Source organism: Nicotiana tabacum, chromosome 13 (genome assembly GCF_000715075.1).
Source record: "Nicotiana tabacum cultivar K326 chromosome 13, ASM71507v2, whole genome shotgun sequence".
NCBI classification, from domain to species: Eukaryota; Viridiplantae; Streptophyta; class Magnoliopsida; order Solanales; family Solanaceae; genus Nicotiana; species Nicotiana tabacum.
The window spans coordinates 50,508,517-50,531,873 of NC_134092.1; the positions used below are offsets into that span (position 1 = coordinate 50,508,517).

General features: G+C 37.4%; 1 protein-coding gene across 2 annotated transcripts; it reads right to left on the reverse strand.

Annotated features, from left to right (window-relative positions):
• Positions 1 to 300: 300 nt before the first annotated feature.
• On the reverse strand, positions 301 to 12,316 carry LOC107800426 (protein unc-13 homolog). Of its 2 annotated transcripts, none has more exons than XM_016623593.2 (5): positions 11,415 to 12,316; positions 3,862 to 4,728; positions 2,911 to 3,366; positions 1,614 to 1,803; positions 301 to 1,534 (listed from the first exon to the last, which is right to left on the reverse strand). In XM_016623593.2, the coding sequence occupies exons 1-5, from the start codon at positions 11,934 to 11,936 to the stop codon at positions 603 to 605; spliced, it is 2,967 nt and encodes a 988-aa protein (XP_016479079.1). In that variant the 5' UTR covers positions 11,937 to 12,316; the 3' UTR covers positions 301 to 602. The 2 variants fall into 2 exon arrangements, with proteins under 2 accessions (XP_016479079.1, XP_016479080.1); XM_016623594.2 differs by having other exon boundaries at positions 9,309 to 12,238.
• Positions 12,317 to 23,357: the final 11,041 nt, after the last annotated feature.

Here is a 23,357-nt window from a genome sequence, read left to right on the forward strand (position 1 = left end):
CTTTTGCCGCATTGTCGAGCATAGTTCGCCATACTAAAATTGGGAGTGTCATTTTGGCAATGTAAGTTTTCAAGTAAAAAACATATATGGTTAAACAAACCACCCACTTCAAGCAGTTAAGCATATCTCAGGAACAAAACCAAACTCTCTCTCTCAACTTCCATAGGAAAAAGCTCAAGAAACCTTTCTTTTCGGAATACATAATAAAACACAAAACAAAGAAAATACAGCTACATATCCAAAAAGCATTAGGATTTTACCTATCAGGGAGAAAGAACATTTGGAAAGGTACATAGAAGGTTTGGAACAAGAATGACATCCATTCAGCTGGTAATGTAGTCGTCTATAAGATAAACTTTGTAGCACTTCTTCACATATACACGATATGCTTTCACTCCCTTGACAGTAGTCCTCAAGATCTCACTTTACAAACTGACGTTTTCCTCTGTTAACTTACTCACAATCAAGTCATATGCCTTCAATAAATCACAAGTATTCTGTACAAAATAATCACGCAGCTGCCTAATATGAACAACCTAATCCAAGATCCAGTGTTACAGTTGGCTAACATCACCTCACTCATTTTCCAACCATGTGAATGGTTACAGTTTCTTTGGGAAGTTGTAGTTCCTCTTTAGAAACTTAGTTGCCATTTTATCATTTCGATAACACAGAACGCGCATAATGGTGCTGGACTCGGTTGGACTCCAGTTACCTGATGTAGGAGGCAAGGGAAGTCTGGATTTAGCTGAAGGGGCAAAATTATCTTGAACTGCATGCTCAAATTGCTCAATTAGAATAGCAGTATCAGTGTGGAAAAGAGGAAGAATGCCTTTCAAAGTAGTTGAAAACTTGTCTATAAGGTCAGCTGGCAATCCATCCCCATCCGACCAGAATAGATCCATTAGGAACTTCAAATCTTCATCAATAATTGCAGCATCAGCCAATAAAAAAGAACGAGAAGGTCCTCCGGCCAGCAAAACAAACAGGAATCCATCAAAAGAGGCTTTCATTACTTTAGTGATTACACGTGTCCGGACCCTGTCATGAACTGTTGCTGATATGATCTCAAGGTTTTTCTCCAGCTCCTGTAGGAAAGGTTCAATACAGGATGATGAAACATCCCCTACATAAAGGTAATCCCAGAAGACATGACTCAACTCATGGAAGATGACTTTATATGCAATTGCCTCAGAAAGCTGCTGGATCCCTTCCAGACAAGCAGCTGCTGACAGCTCAAAACCTTTGCCCAGCACATTAACAAGATTATCATCATGAACACGTAAATTATCCCTCAGTTGGGAAATTGTCCTTTTCTCTAGCACATCCAATTCTTTTCGTATGCAGTGCAAAGTATTAATACGGACACACAACTGAGGTATACTGAAAGAATCATCTCCATCAGTGGTCCCACTATGAGATTTCTTATGCAAAACCATAGGAGGCCTCTCTTTCTTCCTGAACACACTAAACTTTGACCCAGCTGAGCATCTAGTCAAAGCAGGCATAGTTGGAACAAAGGTACTTCGAGATCCTGCAACCACACCAGAAATTAATGGTCTATAACGTAACTGTTACACCATTTTATACTTTGCAGCCAAATTAATATTTACCACAGCCATATATAGCCTTCAATATGTAGTTCTGAAGGCATCCATCAAGGCCATTCATTAACTCTAGAAGCAAAGCTGGATGCATAGGTATTGGTAACAAAAAGAATGCTTCGAAAGTCTCATCTATGCTGCGTAGGACCTCCACTCCAGAGGGAGCAAATCGCTCTTTATTTGCATGAGGGTTCCAGACCTACAAAAGGAGGCAAAAGGTCAGGTGATGTTGTACTACTTAGCTGTGTGTTTAAGGTTTGTATACAGCATGACCAACCAGCACGGGCAGACCATATCCATTTTCCTCTTCCAATTTCAGGTGATGTTGCTTCCTTTATGCGTTTGACTTCTTTTAATGATGTCTGACCTAAATCTTTGCATTGACTACTTGAATCATCTGAAATAAAGGGCAGCCCGATGCACAAGGCATCTCGCGTTCCTCGGACCCTGCTTGAATGCAGGATGCCTTGTGCACCGGGCTGCCCTTTAATTTCAGATGATTCAAGTAGTCAATGTAAAGATTTAGGTCATACATCATTAAAGAAGTCAACATATGAAGGAAGCAACAGCACTATCATCTCCACACATTTCAAGCTCAAAAAAGAGTTTGTGTGAGTAACAAGTGTTGTTCGACAAAAGAGGTATCACACTTTTAACCTCTCTAATTAACAAAAATATTCGCTAATCGGTGCCAGTAGAATAGTTAAATTGGGACTTGCACTACAGCTCTTCTCCTCTCTCTCTCTCTCTCTCTCTCTCTCTCTCTCTCTCTCTCTCTCTCTCTCTCTCTCTCTCTCTCTCTCTCTCTCTCTCTCTCTTCTATAGTTTATGTTTCGGGGTGGGGGTGGGGGTGGGGGAAGGTGAGACAATGAGAGCCAAAAACAAAGATGAACACAGATCCCATTAATTTTCTCCCTTTTGGATTGAGAGGCAGCTTCCAGGCATACCAGTTGAGTGAAGGAAAATCTTAGACTAGCAGATAAGACACAAATTACAGAATAGGTGTATAATACTGGGTAGACTTGACAGTTAAATGCTATACTTTTGTTGAGTGAAACGGGCTCGCGCTCTTCCCTTTTGTGCTATCACTTAAGGGGTAGTGTCAAAACATTAGGGAATTACAGGAAAAGAATTTCACAATCTGAAAGAAATATTTTCAACACGGTAATCCCAAATCCTCCAGCTTCTTAATGCCGAATATGATGACAGTGTTGAGCACAATGGTGATGGTCCATGGCACCAGACATTAGTACAAGAACAGAAACTGAACACTAAAATAAAGAAACAACAGGAGAAGGAGACATACCTCTTGTTGCAGATTCCTGTTGACCCATTCTTTAAGTCTGTCTATTCTAGTCCTTATCCATGATTTCACCAGGTTTGCTATCACAGCTTCAGCTTCATAAGGAGTCATCTCTTTAATCAATGACTTTCCTCCATCTTCACTGTCAACAGCATCCGCAACAGCCATCTGTACAAGATCTTTCTCCAGCTTATCAGCTGCTATCAGCACCTGTAGGGCATCTGGAGTCAACTCACTTATCCCCGAAACAAATTTCTTCAGCTCACTTCCATAGCAAGCATGAAGTGTAGCAACAGCTACACCAGTTGCAATAGGGTGCCATCTCTTCAGAACAGCACTATATATTTCCTTCTCATTGAAAGCCAGATCAGTAACATTTTGGGCCAGGATGGAAAGGTTGGGAAGTGAATTCTGCTGTTTCTTAGAGGACTTTCTGCTTGATATCAACCTCTCCTTTTCCTGTCTTTAGGCATAGTAGGCAGAGTTAGTCACTTTTTCCATCAATGGAGCAAGAATTAACTTAGACCAAATCATGAAAGTTAGAAGGATTAAATAAACTCCAGAAATAAATGGGAAAAGTTCGAAAATGCCAGGAAAAAACTAAAGCTAGAAAGATTCAAATGCAATTCAGGGGACAGAAGACAGTTTTAATTTGCAATCTGTGAGAAGGAGAGCGAAATACATACAGCACAAAAATATAGATTATCAGTATCCTTATGAAGCTCTACACTACCAGGAAGTACTTTCTGTGAGAGCGGAAAAAACTCTCGCTTCAAGTCAGGGGGTATCTGAGATGAGAAATATAGGTAAAGTACCAACGACGTCATTCTAGATTCCTGAGAAAGAGGGCAGGAAAACACTGAAACCCCCTTAAATTAATAATGCAAATTGGAGTTCTCGATATGATGTTTGTACTACATGGTGAGGTTAACTAAACCGCAAAGACCAACTTGCCTGAGAAAAGGCGCTGAGCATCGAAGCCCTGATGTAAGTATCAACGCTGCTAAATTCAACATCAACCTCTTTCTTCTTCTTCTGATAGTTGCGCGAATTGTGTTCGACCAAAATTTTGGTAGCTGATAAACCCATAGAGAGAAGACTTTGCATGATATCAACATTGTCCCTGTAAAAGCTGTCATGATATGCAAGCAGCCTTTTCTCAGCCCAACCTAGGATCAAGCCAAGCAGAGAACTCAAGGTCTGAGAGCAACTTGGCTGTTTTACTGCCTTGGCATCATTTGCTACCTCCGATAACAGATTATCAGCGGCAAATAGCAGGTCTTTTTCAACTTGGCTGGTTGAAACATATCGATGAAATAAAACCCATGAAAAGCAAATATTATGGAACATCTGGTCTATATCAAGTATTACCCAAGTCTTCTTTATGATTTCTAAGACCTCATCAACTTCTTCAATAACAGAGGTCTGATCGTTCACATCAAAACAAGCTTCAAGCAATATTTGGTAGAATCGGATATTCAATGGAGTGCCATCTGCCCAATGGCATATCTCGGGACTCGACCCATCAAATGATCTGCAGGCGAGGGATGTCGCAAGATTCCTGAGTACTTGCATTGATTCACTGTGCTTCCCCGTATCCATGGGTTTTACCAAAGCCCCATGTATAATATGCTGAAGCTGTCTAGGACGTGTGTCTATCTCATCCAGAGGCAAGTACGGATGCAAGACAAGTCCAGCCTCAAGTAGTTTCAAGTTTCTCCTCTGCCATACTTCATATTCCTGCGGATTTGGAAAATCTGAGGTTTTGAACTGCTGCAAGAGCTCCAGTGGTAGAACCATTGACTCAAGACGCCTTCCAAGCTGGAATGTACAAGAAACAATCTAACCATTAAGGTGCAGTTTAAAGAACATTCCAGTACTATTTTTATCTATAAATGTGTATCAAACTCATTTAGCAACACATTTTAAATGAATCCCATTTTCCAACCAATCCATGTCAATGAATTTCCCACTTCAGATAAACAAGACCATCAAGTAATGAAGGTGAGGCCCATCTAGTGTGATGCCCATGACGGAGGACGGGTCAAGCAGGACTGTCAGGTTTCTAGGTTGGCAAGCTTCTGAAGAAGGGGTGCCACCATAGGCGAATCCCACATCGAAATGGGAGAGGAAGAGAAGAGCTTTATAAGTCATGACACAAGTTCACATGGTACACGCGCTTTTGGGGCTCGAGGTAGCGTAGCCCAAAAGACAAATCCGTGTGGGCCTAGGCCCAAAGCGAACAATACGTGTCATGTGCTTGGGTCGTGACAAATACGGCATCAAAGCCGAATCTCCCTCAATACGATGGTGAGGCAAACATTAGCGAGGACGTTGAGTCCTCGGGGGAAGGGGAAAGGGGGGAGGGGGGAATGTGATGCCCATAACGAAGGGCGGACTGATGAGGGCGGATCAAGCAGGACTGGCAGGCTTCTAAGTTGGCAAATTTCTAAAGAAGGGGTGCACATGTCACCTTAGGCGAATCCCACATTGGAATGGAAGAGGAAGTGAAGAGCTTTATAAGGCATGACACGAGTTCACATTGTACGCGCGCTTTTAGGGCTCGAGGTGGCGTAACCTGGAAGACAAATCGGTGCGGACCTAGGCCAAAAGCAGAAAATACGTGTCATGGCCTAGGGTCGTGACATCTAGCTACTAGATTTAACTAGCTCAGCATACTGTGGCGGATTAGACTATCCGTTAGACTATCCGGTGAGAGGTAATTATAGCCAAGTTTCATCTCCTGTCACTTCACATAACACCACACCTCAAATTTTCTTTCCACCCCTTGCATACCAAGCTATTCTGAATAGTTCTTTTGTGCAGTCCAGTGCCCAGCGCAATGTTCAACTTACCAACTTACGAACTCACTACACAACCTAGTATTCAACCCAATATTCAGACAAACTCCCTTACCCCAATAAACACAAACCAGCAGTTTAGAGGCCCAAAAGTCAAGTTATCTTTCCCTGAGCTTGACTGTAAAAACCCAAGGGGTTGGATCGGAACGTGCGAATTTTTTATTTTTTTTTTTGTGAGCTTTATCAAGTATCAGCAGACGAAAAGATGAGTTATGTCGCTATGCACATCAAGGAGAAAATGGACACCTGGTTTGATGTTTATATGATGGAGCAATTGCTTGGGAGACTTTTTGTTTGGACGTATGTCGTAGGTATGGCAATATAAGGCCCATGGATATTGTCATTGATTTAAATAGGCTGCAACAGTGGCCTGATGTGGAAAGTTATTTTAACATGTTTGAAGAACTTTGTTTTTACTGATTAATCCCTCATTAAATGAAGCATACTTTGTTTATTCTTTTGTGGGTGGATTACAATCCATGGTTCGAGCTTCTAATCCACATTGACAGACGCTATGGAGGTGGCTAAACTCCATGAGAATACACTATCAGCCATTTATAAAACCGTCCAAGGCCCAAGAATTTCCACTACCCAACTCAGGATTACTTTTCCCCCAAGCCCAAAAGCCAACCAAAACATCAAAGCTATTACACCATATGTGGCCCGAAGTCCATTAAACCTGAATAAGACACCCTCTTTGGAAACCCTAAGAGATAAAAAGCTATGTTATAGCTGTCATGAAAAATGGGCTACGGGGCATAAATACAAAACCAAGGCGCTTAACACATTGGAAGGCAGTGAGGGTGAGACTACAGTAGAGAAAGGGTAAAGTTCAGGAGTTAAAGATGAGTCTGAGCAAACTTGAAAATAACGGGAAAGAGGAGTAAGCGGCGATTAGTGTGTTGGATGGCCCATACAGAAGCCCATACCATTAAAATTGCGGGGCTTTTGAAAAGTGAACCAATTGTGGAGCCATCCACAGTTTTATTGATCCACAATTAGCAGCTTTGTTACAATTGGATGTGCAAAAATTGGTCAGACCTATGAGAGTGCGGGTTGCCAATGGAGAAGTCTAGGTTACCAGTGCCATATGCCGTGAGGTTGGATGGCAGATGCAAGGAGAGGGTTTCGAATTTGAATTTCGTGTGATGAAGGTTGGTGGATGTGATTTGTTGCTCGGCATGGATTGGATTGACTTGATGGCACCTATTCTTGCATATCAGGCCCCATAGTGTCACATTCATGAGAGGCACAAGAATGGTAACCTTGGTTAGTTATCATGATTCAATTGGATTGGGTCATAACGATACCAAGCTGATTGCAGGTTTATTACGTCAAGGAGAATGTAATTGGGTGGCCCAAACTTGTCAACTGGAATCAGTAGGGGCCAACAGTGAACAAATTCCAGCCCGGGTGGAAAAAATCTTGAAGGAGTTTAATTTGGTGTTTAGTGAACCAACCACTTTACCCCGAGAGATCATGTGATCATGCAATTGAGTTATTGCCAGGTTCTAAATCTATTAATCAAAGACCCTATAGGTATTCACACGAGCAGAAAGACATAATAGAAAAGAGTATCCGTGAAATGCTGGAAGCAGGGACGGTAACTACATCCCCATTTGCATCTCCAGTTATCCCCGTTAAAAAAGATTCATCTTAGAGGATGTGTGTTAACTATAGGAGGCTCACTAATACCACAATTAAAAACAAGTACCCGATTCTCGTGGTGGAAGACTTGCTTGATGAGCTAAATTGAGCTCAAATTTATTCTAAATTGAACCTATGATCGGGGTATCATCAAATAAGGATGAAGGCGGGTCATGAACACAAAACAGCTTTTAAGACGCATCATAGGCAGTGGAAGTACACTGGTATGCCGTTTGGTCTTACAAAGGCACCAGCTACCTTTCAGGCCCTAATGCACCACATTTTGGCCCACCATATTTAAGAAAGTTTGTTTTGGTCTTTTTTTGACCATATCTTGGTCTACAGTGTTTCATTAGGAGAACATATGGAACACATAGCATGGTGTTTAAGTTGTTAACTGAGCATCAGCTGTTTGCTAAGCGTTCAAAGTGGCCTAAACCTGTTTGCAATTAAGGGTCTACGAGGGTTCCCTGGTTTAACAGGTTATTACCAACTCATTAAAAATTACACTGTGATTAGCAAGCCCTTAACAGTCTTATTAAAAAAGGGTGGTTTCGTGTGGAACGGCGCTGCTACTAAGGCTTTTGAAGCTTTGAAGATGGCCATGACTCAAGCATCGGTATTAGCTCTGCCAGATTTTACGGAGCTATTTGTTGTTGAAGTCGACGCCAGTGGACTAGGCGTAGGGGCAGTGCTTTCTTAGCACAATAGGCTCATTGCTTTTTTGAGCCAAGCCTTGAGCCCAAAGCACTTGGGCCTGTCAGCATATGACAAAGAGCTCATAGCTCTTCTTCTGGCCGTTGAGAAATGAAGACCTAAGTTGCTCAGACATGGCGGTTTAGGTACCGCACCTGTGTCGACACGCCACTAGTATGGATGTGAGTATGAGATTCGTACCGGATCTGGTCAAACAATTCTGGGTACTTTGACCACGACGGACGGAAAAATTCGAGACGAGATACAAGTTGATTCCCGAAATAAGAACCAAAACTAGGGTAAATCTGAAGGAAAGAGCATACCGTATCCAGAAAATCAATTCTTTATTTATCTACAACTTTAGAATAAAAATAAATCCATGCTTTACAAGTTATACTGTTATACGTAAGTATCCACAAAATTTCTTATAATTTAGAGATTTTTTATTTTTTTTATTTTTTTTATTTTTTTAAATTATTTTTAGCATAATCCTCGCACCCCTATCCGTACTAGGATCCATATCCCCGAATTTTAGAATTTACATTTGGAAGGATCCGACCTCAGGATTCGACACGTGTCGGACACTCGCACCCGTGTCCGAGCAACTTAGATAGAGACTATACCTCCCGCCCAATCACTTTGTGATCCAGATAAATCATTTGAGTCTAAAATTCCTAAGAGACCAACGCATCACTACATCATTACAACACAATGGGTAACGAAATTGATGGGATTAAGTTATGAAATACATTATAGGCAAGGGAAAGAAACATTATAGCTAATGCATTGTCTCGAAGGGGGAGGAACCAAAGTGGTTCAATCAGACTTAGAATGTTTGAGTCTCAGTGTGACCCAGCCCAAATGGGCCTAGGAAGTCCAGGAAAGCTACGAAGAAGATAGTGAGGCCAGGAACTAATCACCAAGCTATCTATAAATCCAAAAGCAGTACCTGAAGTCACATTCCAGTTGGGATTGCTAAGATTTCAAGGGAAGGTTTGGATTGGAAATCAGAAGAACCTCAGGAACAAACTGGTTCACAACATGCATTCATCAACTTGGGGAGGACATTCAGGTATACACGCAACATATCAAAAGTTAAAATCCATTTTTTATTGGCCAAAAATGATTAAGGATGTGAAGACCATTGTACAAGAATGCGAAATTTGTCAAAGAAACAAAGATGAAAGTGTGGCTTACCCCGGCTTGTTGCAACCATTACCAATTCCGGAAGGGCTTGGGAGCACATATCCATGGACATCATTGAGGGTCTACCAAAGTCGCATGGAAAAGATGTTACTTTGTTGGCGGTAGACTGATGTATTAAGTAGGCTCACTTCATAGCTTTGTCTCATCCTTACAATGCTACTCAACTAGCTCAAGCCTTCCTAGATTTTGTGTGCAAACTACATGGAATGCCCTGCTCTATCGAGTCGGACAAAGATCCCATTTTTGTAAGTCTCTTTTGGCAAGAGCTTTTTAAAAGCATGCAGGTACAGCTCAAATTAAGTTCAGCATTATCACCCCTAAACGGATGGGCAAACAGAGAGATTAAACAGATGCCTTGAGTCCTATCTAAGGCGTGTGACAGGCCAAAAGCCAAAGGATGGAACAAATAGCTCTCCCCAATAGAATTTTGGTATAATTCCAATTTTCAATCGGCAATAGGTATGACCCCATTTCAGGCTCTCTATGGATACGAACCTCCTCAGCCACACAATCTAAGTGGGAGCAGTTAATCAAATGCTAAAGAAAAGACAAATGGTGAACAAGCAATAGAAGGAGAATCTGGTCAAGGCTCAGCTTCGAATGAAACAATATGCAGATAGTAAAAGGAGTGAGCGTTTATGAGGTAGGGGATATGGTTTTCATCAAACTACAGCCCTACAGGCAAACGTCAGTTGCATTAAGGAAGAATCTAAAATTAGCCTCTAAATTCTATATACCTTACCGAGTAGTCAAGAAGATTAGTCCAGTGGCATATGAGCTCCAGCTTCCCAGTGAATCCTGAATTCATCTGGTCTTTAAGGTGTCCCAACTGAAAAAGAAGCTTGGGCCAAATGTTTTTCCAGCAAAAGATTCACCCTTGAGCAAACCAGATGGTCAACTTTTGGCCGAGCCCGCGGCAATTCTCGATCGGCGAATGATAAGAATCGGGTGGTGACCCAAATGCTGGTTCAATGGACCAACTTAGCTACGGAGGATGCTACTTGGGAGGATTATTCCTTCCTCACTTCTCAATTCCCAGAATTTCGACCTTGATTGTCGACATTCTCAAAGGGGAGCGGGAAGTAGCGGAACGGACTATCCGCTCAGCTTGAAATGAATGAAGAAGAAATGAAGAGAAGGGTCTGATGGAGTTGGGCCCAAATCCAGAAATAAGAATAGTTTCATATTATCATTTTAGTCCCTTAGGTTTTTAGCTATTATGCTTGCCTAAAAAAGTATGGCCTAGCCCTTTAGAATGACAGTGTCCTGCCAACTTTTTATCCGTTGGGAAATAGTACTAGGGTGTTGATTTATGATTGGATCAGTACACTTGTCACAGCCGGAGGAATTTAGTACTAATATATTAGGAATCAGTGTAATTTCCATCTTTTGTCGATGAAAAACCTTTTTTTAGAATCTTCTTGCATTTTCTTTACTGCTTTTTATTTTCCAATAGTAGCTAAAACGCTACACATACTCATCGCACTGCCCATAAGAATCATCCGTTCTGTTATTCTTAACCTATCATTTATAACCAAGGATACCAAAAACATGGTTTCTGAAGGACATCAATAAACTTGTTGGCCATCTTTTAAACGGATGTATTAGTGATTAAAAAAAAAAATCTTGACGTCATGTGATTATACTAGAAATGATGGAGAAAAGAACATCAGTTCTATCAACAAGGACCTGCTTAAAATCTGAAATCACTCTGTGTAACTTGACAGTTCAGTTGCTGCAAATTAATCCTTTTATTCCTTTTTTGGTAACCAAGAAGTTTCCAGCTTTGGAACTCCGTGGACAAGTAACAAAGAAGTTTCCAGCTTTGGAACTCCGTGGACAATGAGCCCCCTCATCTGCCTTTCTCCACTTAAATACTAGGCTCGGCATTCTATCGTGTGCCTACCACACATCCGGCTTTGATGAACCATAAGTCCTAGGGTGCTCAATTAATTAAAAGTTTCATTAAGGGTAATACTGAAAGCGTAAAGTTAATTGTTTCCAAATGAAGAAGTGTGTCGTTCTTTTCTAAACATACTATACAAAGGAAAGTGTGTCAAATAAAATTTTATCAGCAAAGAAAAGATGAACAAAAACCTGGCCAGCAGCTACTCTTAAGAAGGCTCGTCGGACCCTAGAATCAGTGGTCTCCGAAACCCTCATTTGGACCCTCATCAACTCACCCACAGTCGTAGAACCCTTTTTATTCCCACTCACTACTGAGTCCGAATTCTTCTTCCTCGACTTCAGTCCAAGCGCCTTCTTCACCTTACTCGCCGCCGTCGACGTCACCGACCTCTGAAACGACGGCGACAATGACATCATCGACGACGATGACGATCTCTCAGAACTGGAAACAAACTTCAACGGCCTGCCGGAGGTGGAGCTACGGCAAGCTCCGACGAGGATCTCGTACGCGGTTTCCCGGAGCTCCGATTCCGTCAAGTCCACATCCAATTCGCCAAACGGGTAGGGAAATTCATCGTCGGAGTAGGAGGAGGTTAAAAAGGGAATTTTTGGTTTTTGGTGTAAGTTGTTCGTTGTGCTTTTCTCATGGTACTTAGTTCTTGATAGTCTCTGTGCCGTTGCATCTCTGTAAGCGCACGACACCATATCCATGAAGAATCAATACAGGAGATATCAAAGGTGAAATTTCTGAGACTCCTCGAAATGATTGTTTTTTTTTTAACAAAATGAGGTAAGTCTGAATAAAAATAGATAAACAGATAGGATTTTTAAAACTCTTTTTCTTCTTTTTGTGTTGCTTTTTTGGATGAATTGTATTCTTGCTTGACTTGAAAGGAATAGATATATAGGGTTATTTGCTTAGCTTTCCAAATCAATAGACATGCATGAAATTGAGGGGATAAAGGCAAAGAGAGAGAGAGAGAGAGAGTAAAGAAAAAGTTGGGTTTTGATGATAGGAAGGAAGCTTGAGCTTTTCTGGAAGGAAAAATTGTCCACTGCCTACTATTTGGTAATTGCGCAGATGCAAGCGCGTTTGGTCAAAAGGTTGGTTTAGCCATTTTGAATAGGCATTTGGCGAAGGTTCCCCACATGTATAGATTGGAGTGGGGGTGCGTGTGTGAAAATGACAAGAAAATAGGACAATATGTTACTCTCTTATACAAGGTACTCACTATTGATGAGAATAGAGATTCAAAATTTAAATTAGGACTTGTCATCGTAGTTTCTGAAATCTTGACTATTTGCAATTAATGTAGGCATCTAACTAGAACGAATTATTTCAAGCTAAATATGCCGTCTCCTTAGGCAACTTGCAAAAACACAGGTGGGATCCCCTCCAGTAGGATACTATCCAGTAATGCTCCATGGCTTCTTAGATACATACCATGTGTGCTGATGGAGTTTCAAAGACTTAGATTTAGTTTGTACTAGTACTTCTTTTTTTCTATATATTTACTTTTTTAAACAAATATAATACTTTAAAAATTTAAAAATAAAAATGACAGGAAATTCTACACCGTTTTCTCCATCTTTGTCTTCTTTCACACAGTGCCGTTGAATTTTCTTAAATTTTAAGTGAATGTCCAATAAAACTTGGCAATCTAGAAAATAGAAGAAATGAGAGTTTGGGTATGTCTATGTGTGAAGGAAATCCTAAGGTTGAAGAAGAAGAAGAGAGCAAAGTTTTCGTGGGTTGGGGTTGGGTAAGGGTGCCAAGTGGGCCGGGACCGGTAGGACCGTTAGAGGTGGGCTTGGGCCGGTTTTGTGAGCCGGTTCTTGCATAGAAACCGTTAGGACCAGGTCTGTTTGGCCCGTCAAGGGACCGGGACCTTGGCGGGCCAAACGGATATTTTTTAGAAAAATAAACTAGCCGTTTGGCTATTTTAAAAAATAGATGTTGGGCTTTAAAAAAATAGTCATTTAAACACCTCCAAACTTAGTTTTAACCCAAACTTTTTATAATTACACTTTTTCCCTATTTTCAACTATAAATATCCCCCTCATTCTTTCATTTTCTTACAAAATCAATATCAATCTATCGCAATTTCTCTCTAATTTTCTTCTATACTTGCTATTATTGCTTACTTTATTCCAAAAAATAGTCAAAAAATATTGAGGTTGTTACAATATATGAAAAATTTATGAAGTTGGTGAATTGAATTCTTCAAGTTTTCAACGATAATCAATTTATGAAGTTTGTAAGAGATAGCATGTAACTTGTATGAATAAAAGTTAGTATGTATTATGTAACTCGTATTTTTGGATATCTTGATTAGTTCCTTTTTCTTCTCAATGGTTGTATTAGCACATTGTTGTGCTCATTCCATAGTGGGGGAGGAAGACTAAGAAAGATATTGCCATATTTTTTATTACTATAATAAAATTACAAAGCATTGCTTTGAATATCTTTTTACAATATTTTTGTCTTTAAATTTAAATTAAAAAATTAGGTCACAATTCTATAATAAATTTACAAGGCATTGCCTTAGATATTTTTTTAACATCTTTTTGTCTCTAATTTTTATTTAATTTTTTTTTTAAATCACAACTTAGCCGGTGGGCCCACTTAGCCAGTGTGCTCGGCCCGTTTAGCCCGGGACCCTGAGTTCGTGGGCCCGGTCCCGAAACGGTTCCTACAAAAGGTCGTTTAGCCCGGGGCCGCTAAGCCCGTTTATTTAAGGCTCGGGGACTGGCCCGAAATCCGGCCCACTTAGTCCGTTTAGGGTCCGGATCGGCCCACTTGACACCCCTAGGGTTGGGGAAGGAAATCCTGTCATCCTTATTTTTTAGTAATTTTTAAGTATTATATTTGTTTAATAAATAAAGTAAATAGAAAAAAGGAAGTACAAACACAAACAAAATCTAAGCCTTTAAAACTCATTACACATGACATGCATATAAGAAGCCATTGAGCATTACGGCCCGGACACTACTGGAGGGATCCCATCCCCAAGACACATATCCACTACATCGAACATCATGCCAAAGTTTCTTCGCCTTACTGCACGGACTTAAACTAGTTCGTCACCATGGACTTGGTGACTGACGTTTTTGGAAATTCTAGTAGGCTCCAAAGAGGTAATTAATCTAATCTAATGGGAATTCACATTATTCAAACATTTTCCTAACTGTAGACCACTTCTCTGCAAGCTCGGAGATTCATTGAGCATAGTTACAGGAACAGAACAAGGTTGATAACCAACAAGCTATATATAGTAGGATGGAGTCTACTTGCATAAAATATTTTGCAATTCCTCTTACATTTGTCTAGGAGATTTTGGAAGCATAAAAATTTGAAATGGATCTAAGATTTAAATTTTATAAGTTTTAGATTTTAGAATAACGATCTCAAGTGCTATTAAATGGATTTTAATTTTAATTTTTGTACATTTTTAATTTATTTTTTAACATATATTCAAGACTTGGGCTAAAAAAATCCCCTAATTAGGAACCATGTGCTCGAGGAGCACTAAGCTATGCACTGATACTACTTGATATAATACTACTTGAAATCATTTTGTTTGGACTGTCGTTTTCCAATTGGCGACAATATTTTGAGATTCTTCCTTTTCTTTTTAGGTTGTCTGGGAGAGAAGCCGATCTTTAATTAAATATATATTCAGCTGACAGGGCATGAAATATTTAATTTGGTTGTTAGCGTTGGATTGGGGTGGAACAAAAGAAAGTCTAAGGTATGATTCAAAAGTTAAATAAGTTATGCATACGAGATATCCATTATTAGCGAATACACTATGTACGGGAATTGATGATATCTTTTTAAATAAGTACTAATTTCTCTGAACATGATTCTAGGAAGACCATTAATTAAAGGCAATGAATTAATTATTGGATTGCATCGTCAAAAGTCCTTGAATTTTATGTGAAAATGATCAAAATGGTAAGATGTATTGGGGTTGGCTTATTTTAGTCCTATATATATATATATACATATATATATATATATATATATATATATATATATATATACACTAAGTGTATAGTATATAAGCTATATGTGAATGTCGAACTCTTATAATATGCGATGTTTTAAAATAAAATCAAAAAGCTTTGATTATATAGTCATACATTAAAAAAAGTTTGTTTCCTTGAATGATCAATGTGGGTTATACTCTTTTGTCGAGGTCAAAATGATTGGATATCGTATGAACCTACGAACATGAACAATCGAATTATTAAATCTAATGAGAAAGAGACGTGTTTTACTAGTATTCTTTTTTACTCCGATCATTGTTATAATTTGTAGTTGTACACAATCAACTAAGTTAATATCACCTTTATTTTCTCACTTAGTTAAAAATAATTTTTCGCATATACTCCAACCAATACAAAAGTATGATCATATGCTCCCACATACTAAATATTGATATTCTTATATTCAAATTACTTGAATATAAACATTAATCTCAAATATTTTACACCATATAATACATAACTTTATAAGATCAATTATACTCTTGTAAATATAAATATAGTTGTTGAGGTTGCAAATAATTCACGCACATGTACTATAAATCCACATTTTATAAATCAATTCATAAATTTCAATAAATGTATATGTTAACCATGTAGAAGCATAAGCTCACAAAATTAATACTAATATATATAACTCACAAGGTAATATTTGTATGGCTTGATCATATGTATACTTCAGCATGACAAAGAATATATCTAAGATGATAAAGCAACATTTATCATATACTTAAACTTGAAATTTAGAATCAAGGATATATTATGTTCTTTATCACAAGAACAACATCAAATTTATTAAAGGTCTTCAACCTTTAATGAAACTCAAAATAATGTCTAAATAAGAATATCTATTTATTTCATGATCTTAAAACAATACAACAACTTTTAAGTATAGCGATAATTCTTCTCAAATAATATATTTCATGTCACTCTGCTTCTTGAAATTAAAATTCACATAATTTCATGTAGGTGACATATCTATATGCCAACTAATTATTTGCATTTTTTCATATAATAACAACTATAACCATTAAATATGCTATTTTTAATAATAATTAACATGATGCATACATGATATATTTTGAGGTAATCGCTTTTATGAGATGTTTACCCTATCATTCATAGAATTTAAGACTTCATAAGAAAATAATAGGCCAGTAATAGAGAAACAAATAATAAATAAAGTTAAGAACCCGGTATAACGACATCAGATATATTCAAGCTTTCCAAATTTTGTGTCATCGCCTTGACATTGTCTCTTTGATTACCTCAATAATCAAAATTGCTCTCTGAAGGAATTTTTTTATCTCAACACATGGACCAGGCAGACAAAATATATTTTTAAAACGGGTTTTGAAAAAACAAGAATCAAAACTTAAAGTCTCACTTACCTCACTAACGGGAAGTTCCCCAACCTTGCAACGTATGAAAAACACCAACCAAACAGCCTCCAATGACCTCAATATATCCAAAATATTAACTAAATATTTTAAAAGATTAAAGAAACTAATAACATAACGATGCACACATCAAATGTATCAGCGAGTAAAAAATGAGAAGTGGTTAAGACTATCTTCTTCCTTAGTATCGACAATAAAAACTATTGATGGTCCTTTTATTTCAGTGTTTCATCTTCCGGTTAAACCTCCACATATAAAAGAAGATAAGTAGACTAATGTGCATATGTAATTAGTATATAGAATTTCACCGCATAAAGTTCTCTCCCAGTAATCCTTTTGACTTGGAAGATCTTTATCAAGAATTTTTTCTTTAATCTCACGAGTTTTTCAAAATAAATTAAGAAAATATAATTTATACTCTGACGGGTGCATTCGTTGAGAAAATTAGATGATTAGATGCATTGAAGCACTTTGTCTTTAATGCATTTGAACATGTCAACCATGCATTTTTCAAGAGTTTTTTATTACATCATAATGTAAAATCCCTAGAGGAAGAAAATAAAATTAATACGTCAAATGCAATCCGCATGGATCTCTATCCCTTTCTCAAATCAAGATAAAATTACAAGGTAAAATTCACAATAATAATAATTAGATGTAAACCAGGCTAATCCCTGATACTGACTTTCTTTTTTTCTAAAAGAAAAATAATTTGTTTAGTGGCATCATTTATAGGTTCAATAGCAGCCATAAGTATATGACAAAATGTCATCTCCATCAATTTTCCCATGTCTTCATGTACTGGAAAGTTGCACTTCTGTTACTTCCAATTTTTCTGCAATGAGATAATATAATTCAATAGGGGTATTGGTTGAGAAGCAGGCCCTAAACGTGTTGTTTTGGAAAAGCAACGGTTCTTTTCTAACAGTAAAATATATATATATTTTTTAAATTAGTTAGTAATGAAAGAACACAACTATTTAGAAAAGGCACAATATAAATGTATATTTTCAAATATTTCTTTAATTATTATTATAAAATATGATGTATAAATATATATTTTTAAAAGAGGTATAATGATAATTTAACTTTTTGATTTGGGCTTCCCACTCGGCTCTAAACAGAATCTTCGCTACATGTAAACTTAATTGTGGGTAGTTGCTGAAATAGATTCCATTGATCAAGACTTTTTCAACCAATTAAACCTTTTACTCCAAAGTAACTAATTTTTATCGGATTATCTAATCAGATGAAAGTAAATTCTTAGGAGTAATTCTTTAATTAGCTTCTTCTCCGTTAGGACTTCTACGCCACGACAGCAAGAGACAAGCATTTAAATATGCAAATTCTTTTTACCTTTAAGGCAACGGATGAATAAGGCCGTTTCAAAGCCAACGGTTAAACTAATTTTGAAAGACTTAGTTGTTAATAAGAACAAACACAACTTTTAAGAAAAGACACTTAAATTAAATCAGTTTTTACGATTATTTAAATGATGTTTTATTATATTATAAAATAATTTTACAAAATAGGGTATTTAGAATTTTAGAAGGGTATTTATGTAATTTGACTTTTTAGTTAAGGGCTTCTCACTTTATATATATATACATACACATATATACTCCCTCCGTTTCATATTATCATTCGTTGTTACTAAAAATAATTGTCTCAAATTATTTGTTATTTTAGAAGTTCAAGTCAAAATTAATTATTTTTCTTTTTTTACCCGTAGTAATAAATTTTCTTGAAGACTAGAAACACCTCAATTATGAATAAGTATTAAGTGAAGAGATTATATCTTAAGACATAAATTAGGGTAAAATAGTCAAAAACCTTTTCTATTTAATATTTTTTAAGGAACGTGTACAATAAAAATACGACAGATAATTTGAGACGGAGAGAGTATATATATACATACATACCCTAACAGAGATGGTCCCTAATGTACACATAAAGTGTATCATTTTGGTCTCAATTCTAAAAGCTAACAGATTTGTCTAAAATGTCCGTCAAGTTTAACCCTCTTCAATGAGAGAAACAATGACTTTTTACTGTTTACCCGTAAAATGGTACCGTTGAATTTGTAACGTAGTTTATAGACGCGTGAATTAGTTTGATCCAAGAATATTAAAATAATAAGAACAGAAATAAGATTATTAAATAACTTGAAGAGCTCGTAAAGCACTTTAATTGTGAAATGAGCGCTAGAAGGAGTAAGGACTAAGTGTGGGGTGGCTTTCGAGTGGAACTAATGAAAGAAAGAAGGGTGCACTTGTTTTGTAAAATAATATACCACTAGCGAAAACTGAAAAGGGAAAAAACAATAGTAGGAAAAAAAAGAGAAGAAAAGAAGGAAAAATATAGATGAATAAATTATTGTCTTGTTCTTGCTAGTGGGGTATAAAGTAAAGTAGTGCTTAAAGAAAGAGGAAATATTTTTGGGTGTGATCTTGTTTGTGAAATTGAAATGGATTGAAGAATTTGCGCTTAAAGTTTATTATGTGATATGTTAAAGTGCTTGAGAGGATGAACCACTAATCCAAAATATATCTTACCCTTCCCTTAGCCCACGTTACAACCATGGAAAAGTCCTACTTAATTTTAGATCGAGCAAGGCTACATTAGTGGAGGTTTACATAATGGGCAAGCCTATGGTACTTTGTACATGCATGTGACTTCTTTGTGAGAGTGAGGAATTTCTTTGATATATGTGAGTCCTTAAAATATATTTGAACATTTCATTTGAGTGTGTGGATTCAACTTACTCTCTTGTTCTTATTGTGAGGGCACATGATTTCGCAAAGGATAAGTGACGTTATTAGATGTCTCTATGATGTTAAGTGTTCAAGCCATGAATGCATTGTGATATTGAGTCGGTTTGTGAAGCTAGGATTGTTATAAGCATGTTATCTAGTTGTTGAATAAAATTTTGAAGTATGGCATAAAGTAATGGGAAATGTGTGTTGAATGCATATCCTAAAGTTTATTTGTTGCTATCAACCATAGTCATAGGTATGGTGTGCTTCGGATGTGCTAAAAGAAAATAAAGTGTTCAAGGTTAGTGTGAATTGGTGGTTGACTTAAGGACAAGCAACGTTTAAGTGTGGGGTAGTGATATTTGGCCAAAATGCTATATTTTTAGTACATTACTCGCCTTACATGTTGTTAGTTTAGTGGTTATTTGTGCGATGTTTGAGCTAAATTATGTTATTTTATATGTAGGAGCATCGGAAGACAAAGATAAGTGAATGTTGCACAAAAAGAGGATGAAAATGCAAGAAAAGAGCACAAAAATACCAAGTACTCAAATTGTGCTACAGGCCAAGCATAGCCAGCTTGACCGCGCTACAGGCCAGGCGTAGCCAGCTCCGTAGCCAGGCTGACTGCGCTATAAGCCTGGCCTCGTGAGGTCTATAGCACGGTGATCAAAAGTGCGTGAATTAAAAGACTCCAACACAGATTTGGACTCAAGAACTTCAACCCTAACCTATAAATACTTCCTAAACATGTCTAAGAACGGGGAAGACGTTTTTAGAGAAGATTCGACCAAAAAGGGGAGACGTTTTTGGAGAGGGGATTCGACCTAAGGAGGCAAGAACACGCTAGGAGCAAAGCGAAGAATTCTTCGATGAGTTTTTCACTTCTTTCTTTCTATTTTCATTATTGGTTATGAATTCTAGTATTGTAGTTTTGCATACTATTATAAATACTTAATTTGTTATCTAGGGTTTTGATGGAACCTTTTGTAGGATAAATTCTTGTGACGTTTTTATATAATTGAGCCGTTGGATTTCTCTACTTATTCAACTACGTATTTATTGTTGTTGATTGAATGGACATCGATTGACTGTGCCTATTTAATGTGTATATTGCTCGAGAGAGAGAGTACACATTTAGGTAGTTTTTGAATAACATCACTCCTAACGTATGTAAGAGATCAATACGGAGGGTTTAAAGGCGGGATTAGAGATAACAAAACCATGGTGCGATTGTAATGAGCGGTGAATTAGTGTCAATTAGCATAGTTTGATAGAATATGTCTAGTAAATTATGGTAGTTGATCGAGAGAGAGCTACAACACCCAAAGTATTCACGATCGGTAGAGAATACTTAGGCGAAATTATAGAAAACGTAGCGGGAAGGATTCCGACAATTGGGAAAATCATAACTCTAGACCTCCTTAATCTTTTCTCCAACCCCTAGTATCTCTAGTTGTTAATCTACTACTTTAATTTGTTAGTTAATTAGTTAGACATAAGAATCTTAATAGTTATAACTTAGAAATTATTCAAACTTGTCTTCTTAGTGATACTTAACAATTATGGCGAAGCCTTAGTTCTCTATGGGCGGACTTTTAGACCGGATTATATTTGCAGTGACCGCTTATCCATTTCAGGACTAGAGTTGGGCGTGATCAAATTTTTGCGTCATTGCCGGTCAGGCCAACACATATCCTTGTTCTCGTTATGCATAAATAAAAATGCCCGAAAGAAGTCTAAGTACCCTATGAGCTTCTAGTGTTTCGGCCTTTGGCCTTTCAGGGAGTTTCTTTTACCCTCTTATTAGTTATGGTGTGCACTGGGGATAATGCACAATCTTAAGTGTGGGGTGAGAAGATTGTCTGGATGACTTTCTATGCTATTTTAGTTGTGCTAGTTAAATTGAATAAACTATTTTTAGAATAATAGAAAAGATTGGACTTTTTCCGACGATGGATCTCCTAGGCAGTTTTTCTGAGGGGTTTAAAGTCTGACAAAAAACACACACAAAAAAAATTGAAAAAATAAAAAAATCCAAAAATATGTCTTTTATTTTTGTAGGTAGTAATAATCTCATGTGATTTTTCTTTGTGCTTCGGTTCTTTTACATTAGATGTAGTTTGAACCGGGTCATAGTTTTTATTTTTAGAGTAGATTACGATTTAGGGAATAAATGAAGGAAGGTAAGATTTCTAGGCGTCCTTTTGACTTGTTTGATAGTAGCATATTTAGGTTTTAGCATGTGTAGTACCTTTCCTATATTTTAAAATTGCTTATGATGCCTTATTGAGTTAGATATCATGTCTCTTGACGCCTATGTCTCATTTTCTTGGGTCGTGTTCACTTTGTGCTTAATGCTTAATATTTTGTGGCTCCGTGAATACTTGTAATTGTTTGAGAATCGGAATGGAACTATTCTTGGTGATTCATGTGCAATGTGTGGTGAGAAATTATATAGTCCGTGTCATTGCATTAGAATCTAGAACTTGCCCGACATGTGAGTTGAGGCGAAATTTTAGGTTTTGCTTGATTTGAAAAATAATTTTAGGCTTTCTTTAATATTTTTGAGCTTAATGCCTACCAAAATAAAATGTATCCCTAGTCAACTCTTTTGAGCCTATAGACTTTTAATTGGCAACCCACATCACAAGGCTATATCCCTTTGTTCTGAATTGTTATTTTTTTGATCCTTGTACCTCTTAAAGAACTTTAATTGTAAAATGAGCGCTGGAAAAAGTAAGAAGGGAACTTGGGTGGTTTTTAAGTGGAACCAATGAAGAGAAAAGGTGCACACGTTTTGCAAAAGAATATACTACTAGCGGGAGTCGCAAAGGAGAGAAAAATTACAAAATAAATAAATAAATAAATAAATAAATATGGACGAATAAATTGATATAGTATCCTTGTTAGTAGGTGTGAAGTAAAGTAGTGCTTAAAGAAAAAAGGGAAAGCTCTTGGGATGACATTGTTTGTGAAATTGAAGTGGATTGAAGAATTTGCGTTTAAAGTTTATAATTTAGGAATGTGTGTTGCCGGTCAAGCCAACACACATCCCTATCCTACTTGGCGATCCACGCTACTTACTTTTTACCAATCACCACACGACACGTCACACCTTCCAATTATTCACAGAGAAAACACAACTTACCTGGACCATTGATCCAAATCATCGACAGTCCACAATTAATCCTAATATCCCCTTAATTTATTAAACCTCTAGTATTTTATCTCAACTGTTGGATTCAAATGATACAATGGTTCCAGTTTTATGCCATTTAAATCTTTTTCTTTTCCTTTTATCCCCAAAAATCCAGCGCCGCTGATCAAAGTCATCCAACGGCTCCCGTGCCATCTCTCATTTTGACTACCCAATTTCTCCAAAACCCTACTCATTTCTTCAGAGACTAACCGCCTCACTTTTCCTTTCTTCTCTCTTTTCTCTCTTCTCCACAGACCCATCAATCTCTGAGACCTTGCACTAATTCGTGCAAGGTCACTAAATCGAACCAAAACATTCATCATGTCTCTCTTCCAACCATGAATATCACTGAGATTTCCTTTTTACGTCACTCAATTTGAATCCCAACCCCGAAAACCTAAGACCAAAATTTGCAAACGAGAATATAATCTTTCCTCTCCTGCTCGTTCAAATCAACACATGCAAGTTATAAATTCATGAGAATCTTGACCATATTATGATGATTCTTGGTCCAGAAGTCAGACGCAATGATCTTTGGACATTGGCTTTGACCGATGGTCCTTTGGTTCCAACGACTGATTTCCTTCACCATTTCGTGCCAAGATAACTTCTTTCTGATTTCCCCCCTCTGTTTTCCCATATTTTCCCCCTTTTTCTCTCATCAATAACCCAATTGTCATCTTCTACTATCCTTTCGAATTTAAATTAACCCTAAGGCTCCAAT

Coding starts and splice junctions, on each gene's coding strand:
- LOC107800426 (XM_016623593.2), bottom strand. CDS start 11,936: ATGGATATGGTGTCGTGCGCTTACAGAGATGCAACGGCACAGAGACTA. Junction 4,729..11,414: donor TAAGAGTAGCTGCTGGCCAG/GTTTTTGTTCAT, acceptor TGTACATTCCAG/CTTGGAAGGCGTCTTGAGTC. Junction 3,367..3,861: donor TGCTCAGCGCCTTTTCTCAG/GCAAGTTGGTCT, acceptor GCCTAAAGACAG/GAAAAGGAGAGGTTGATATC.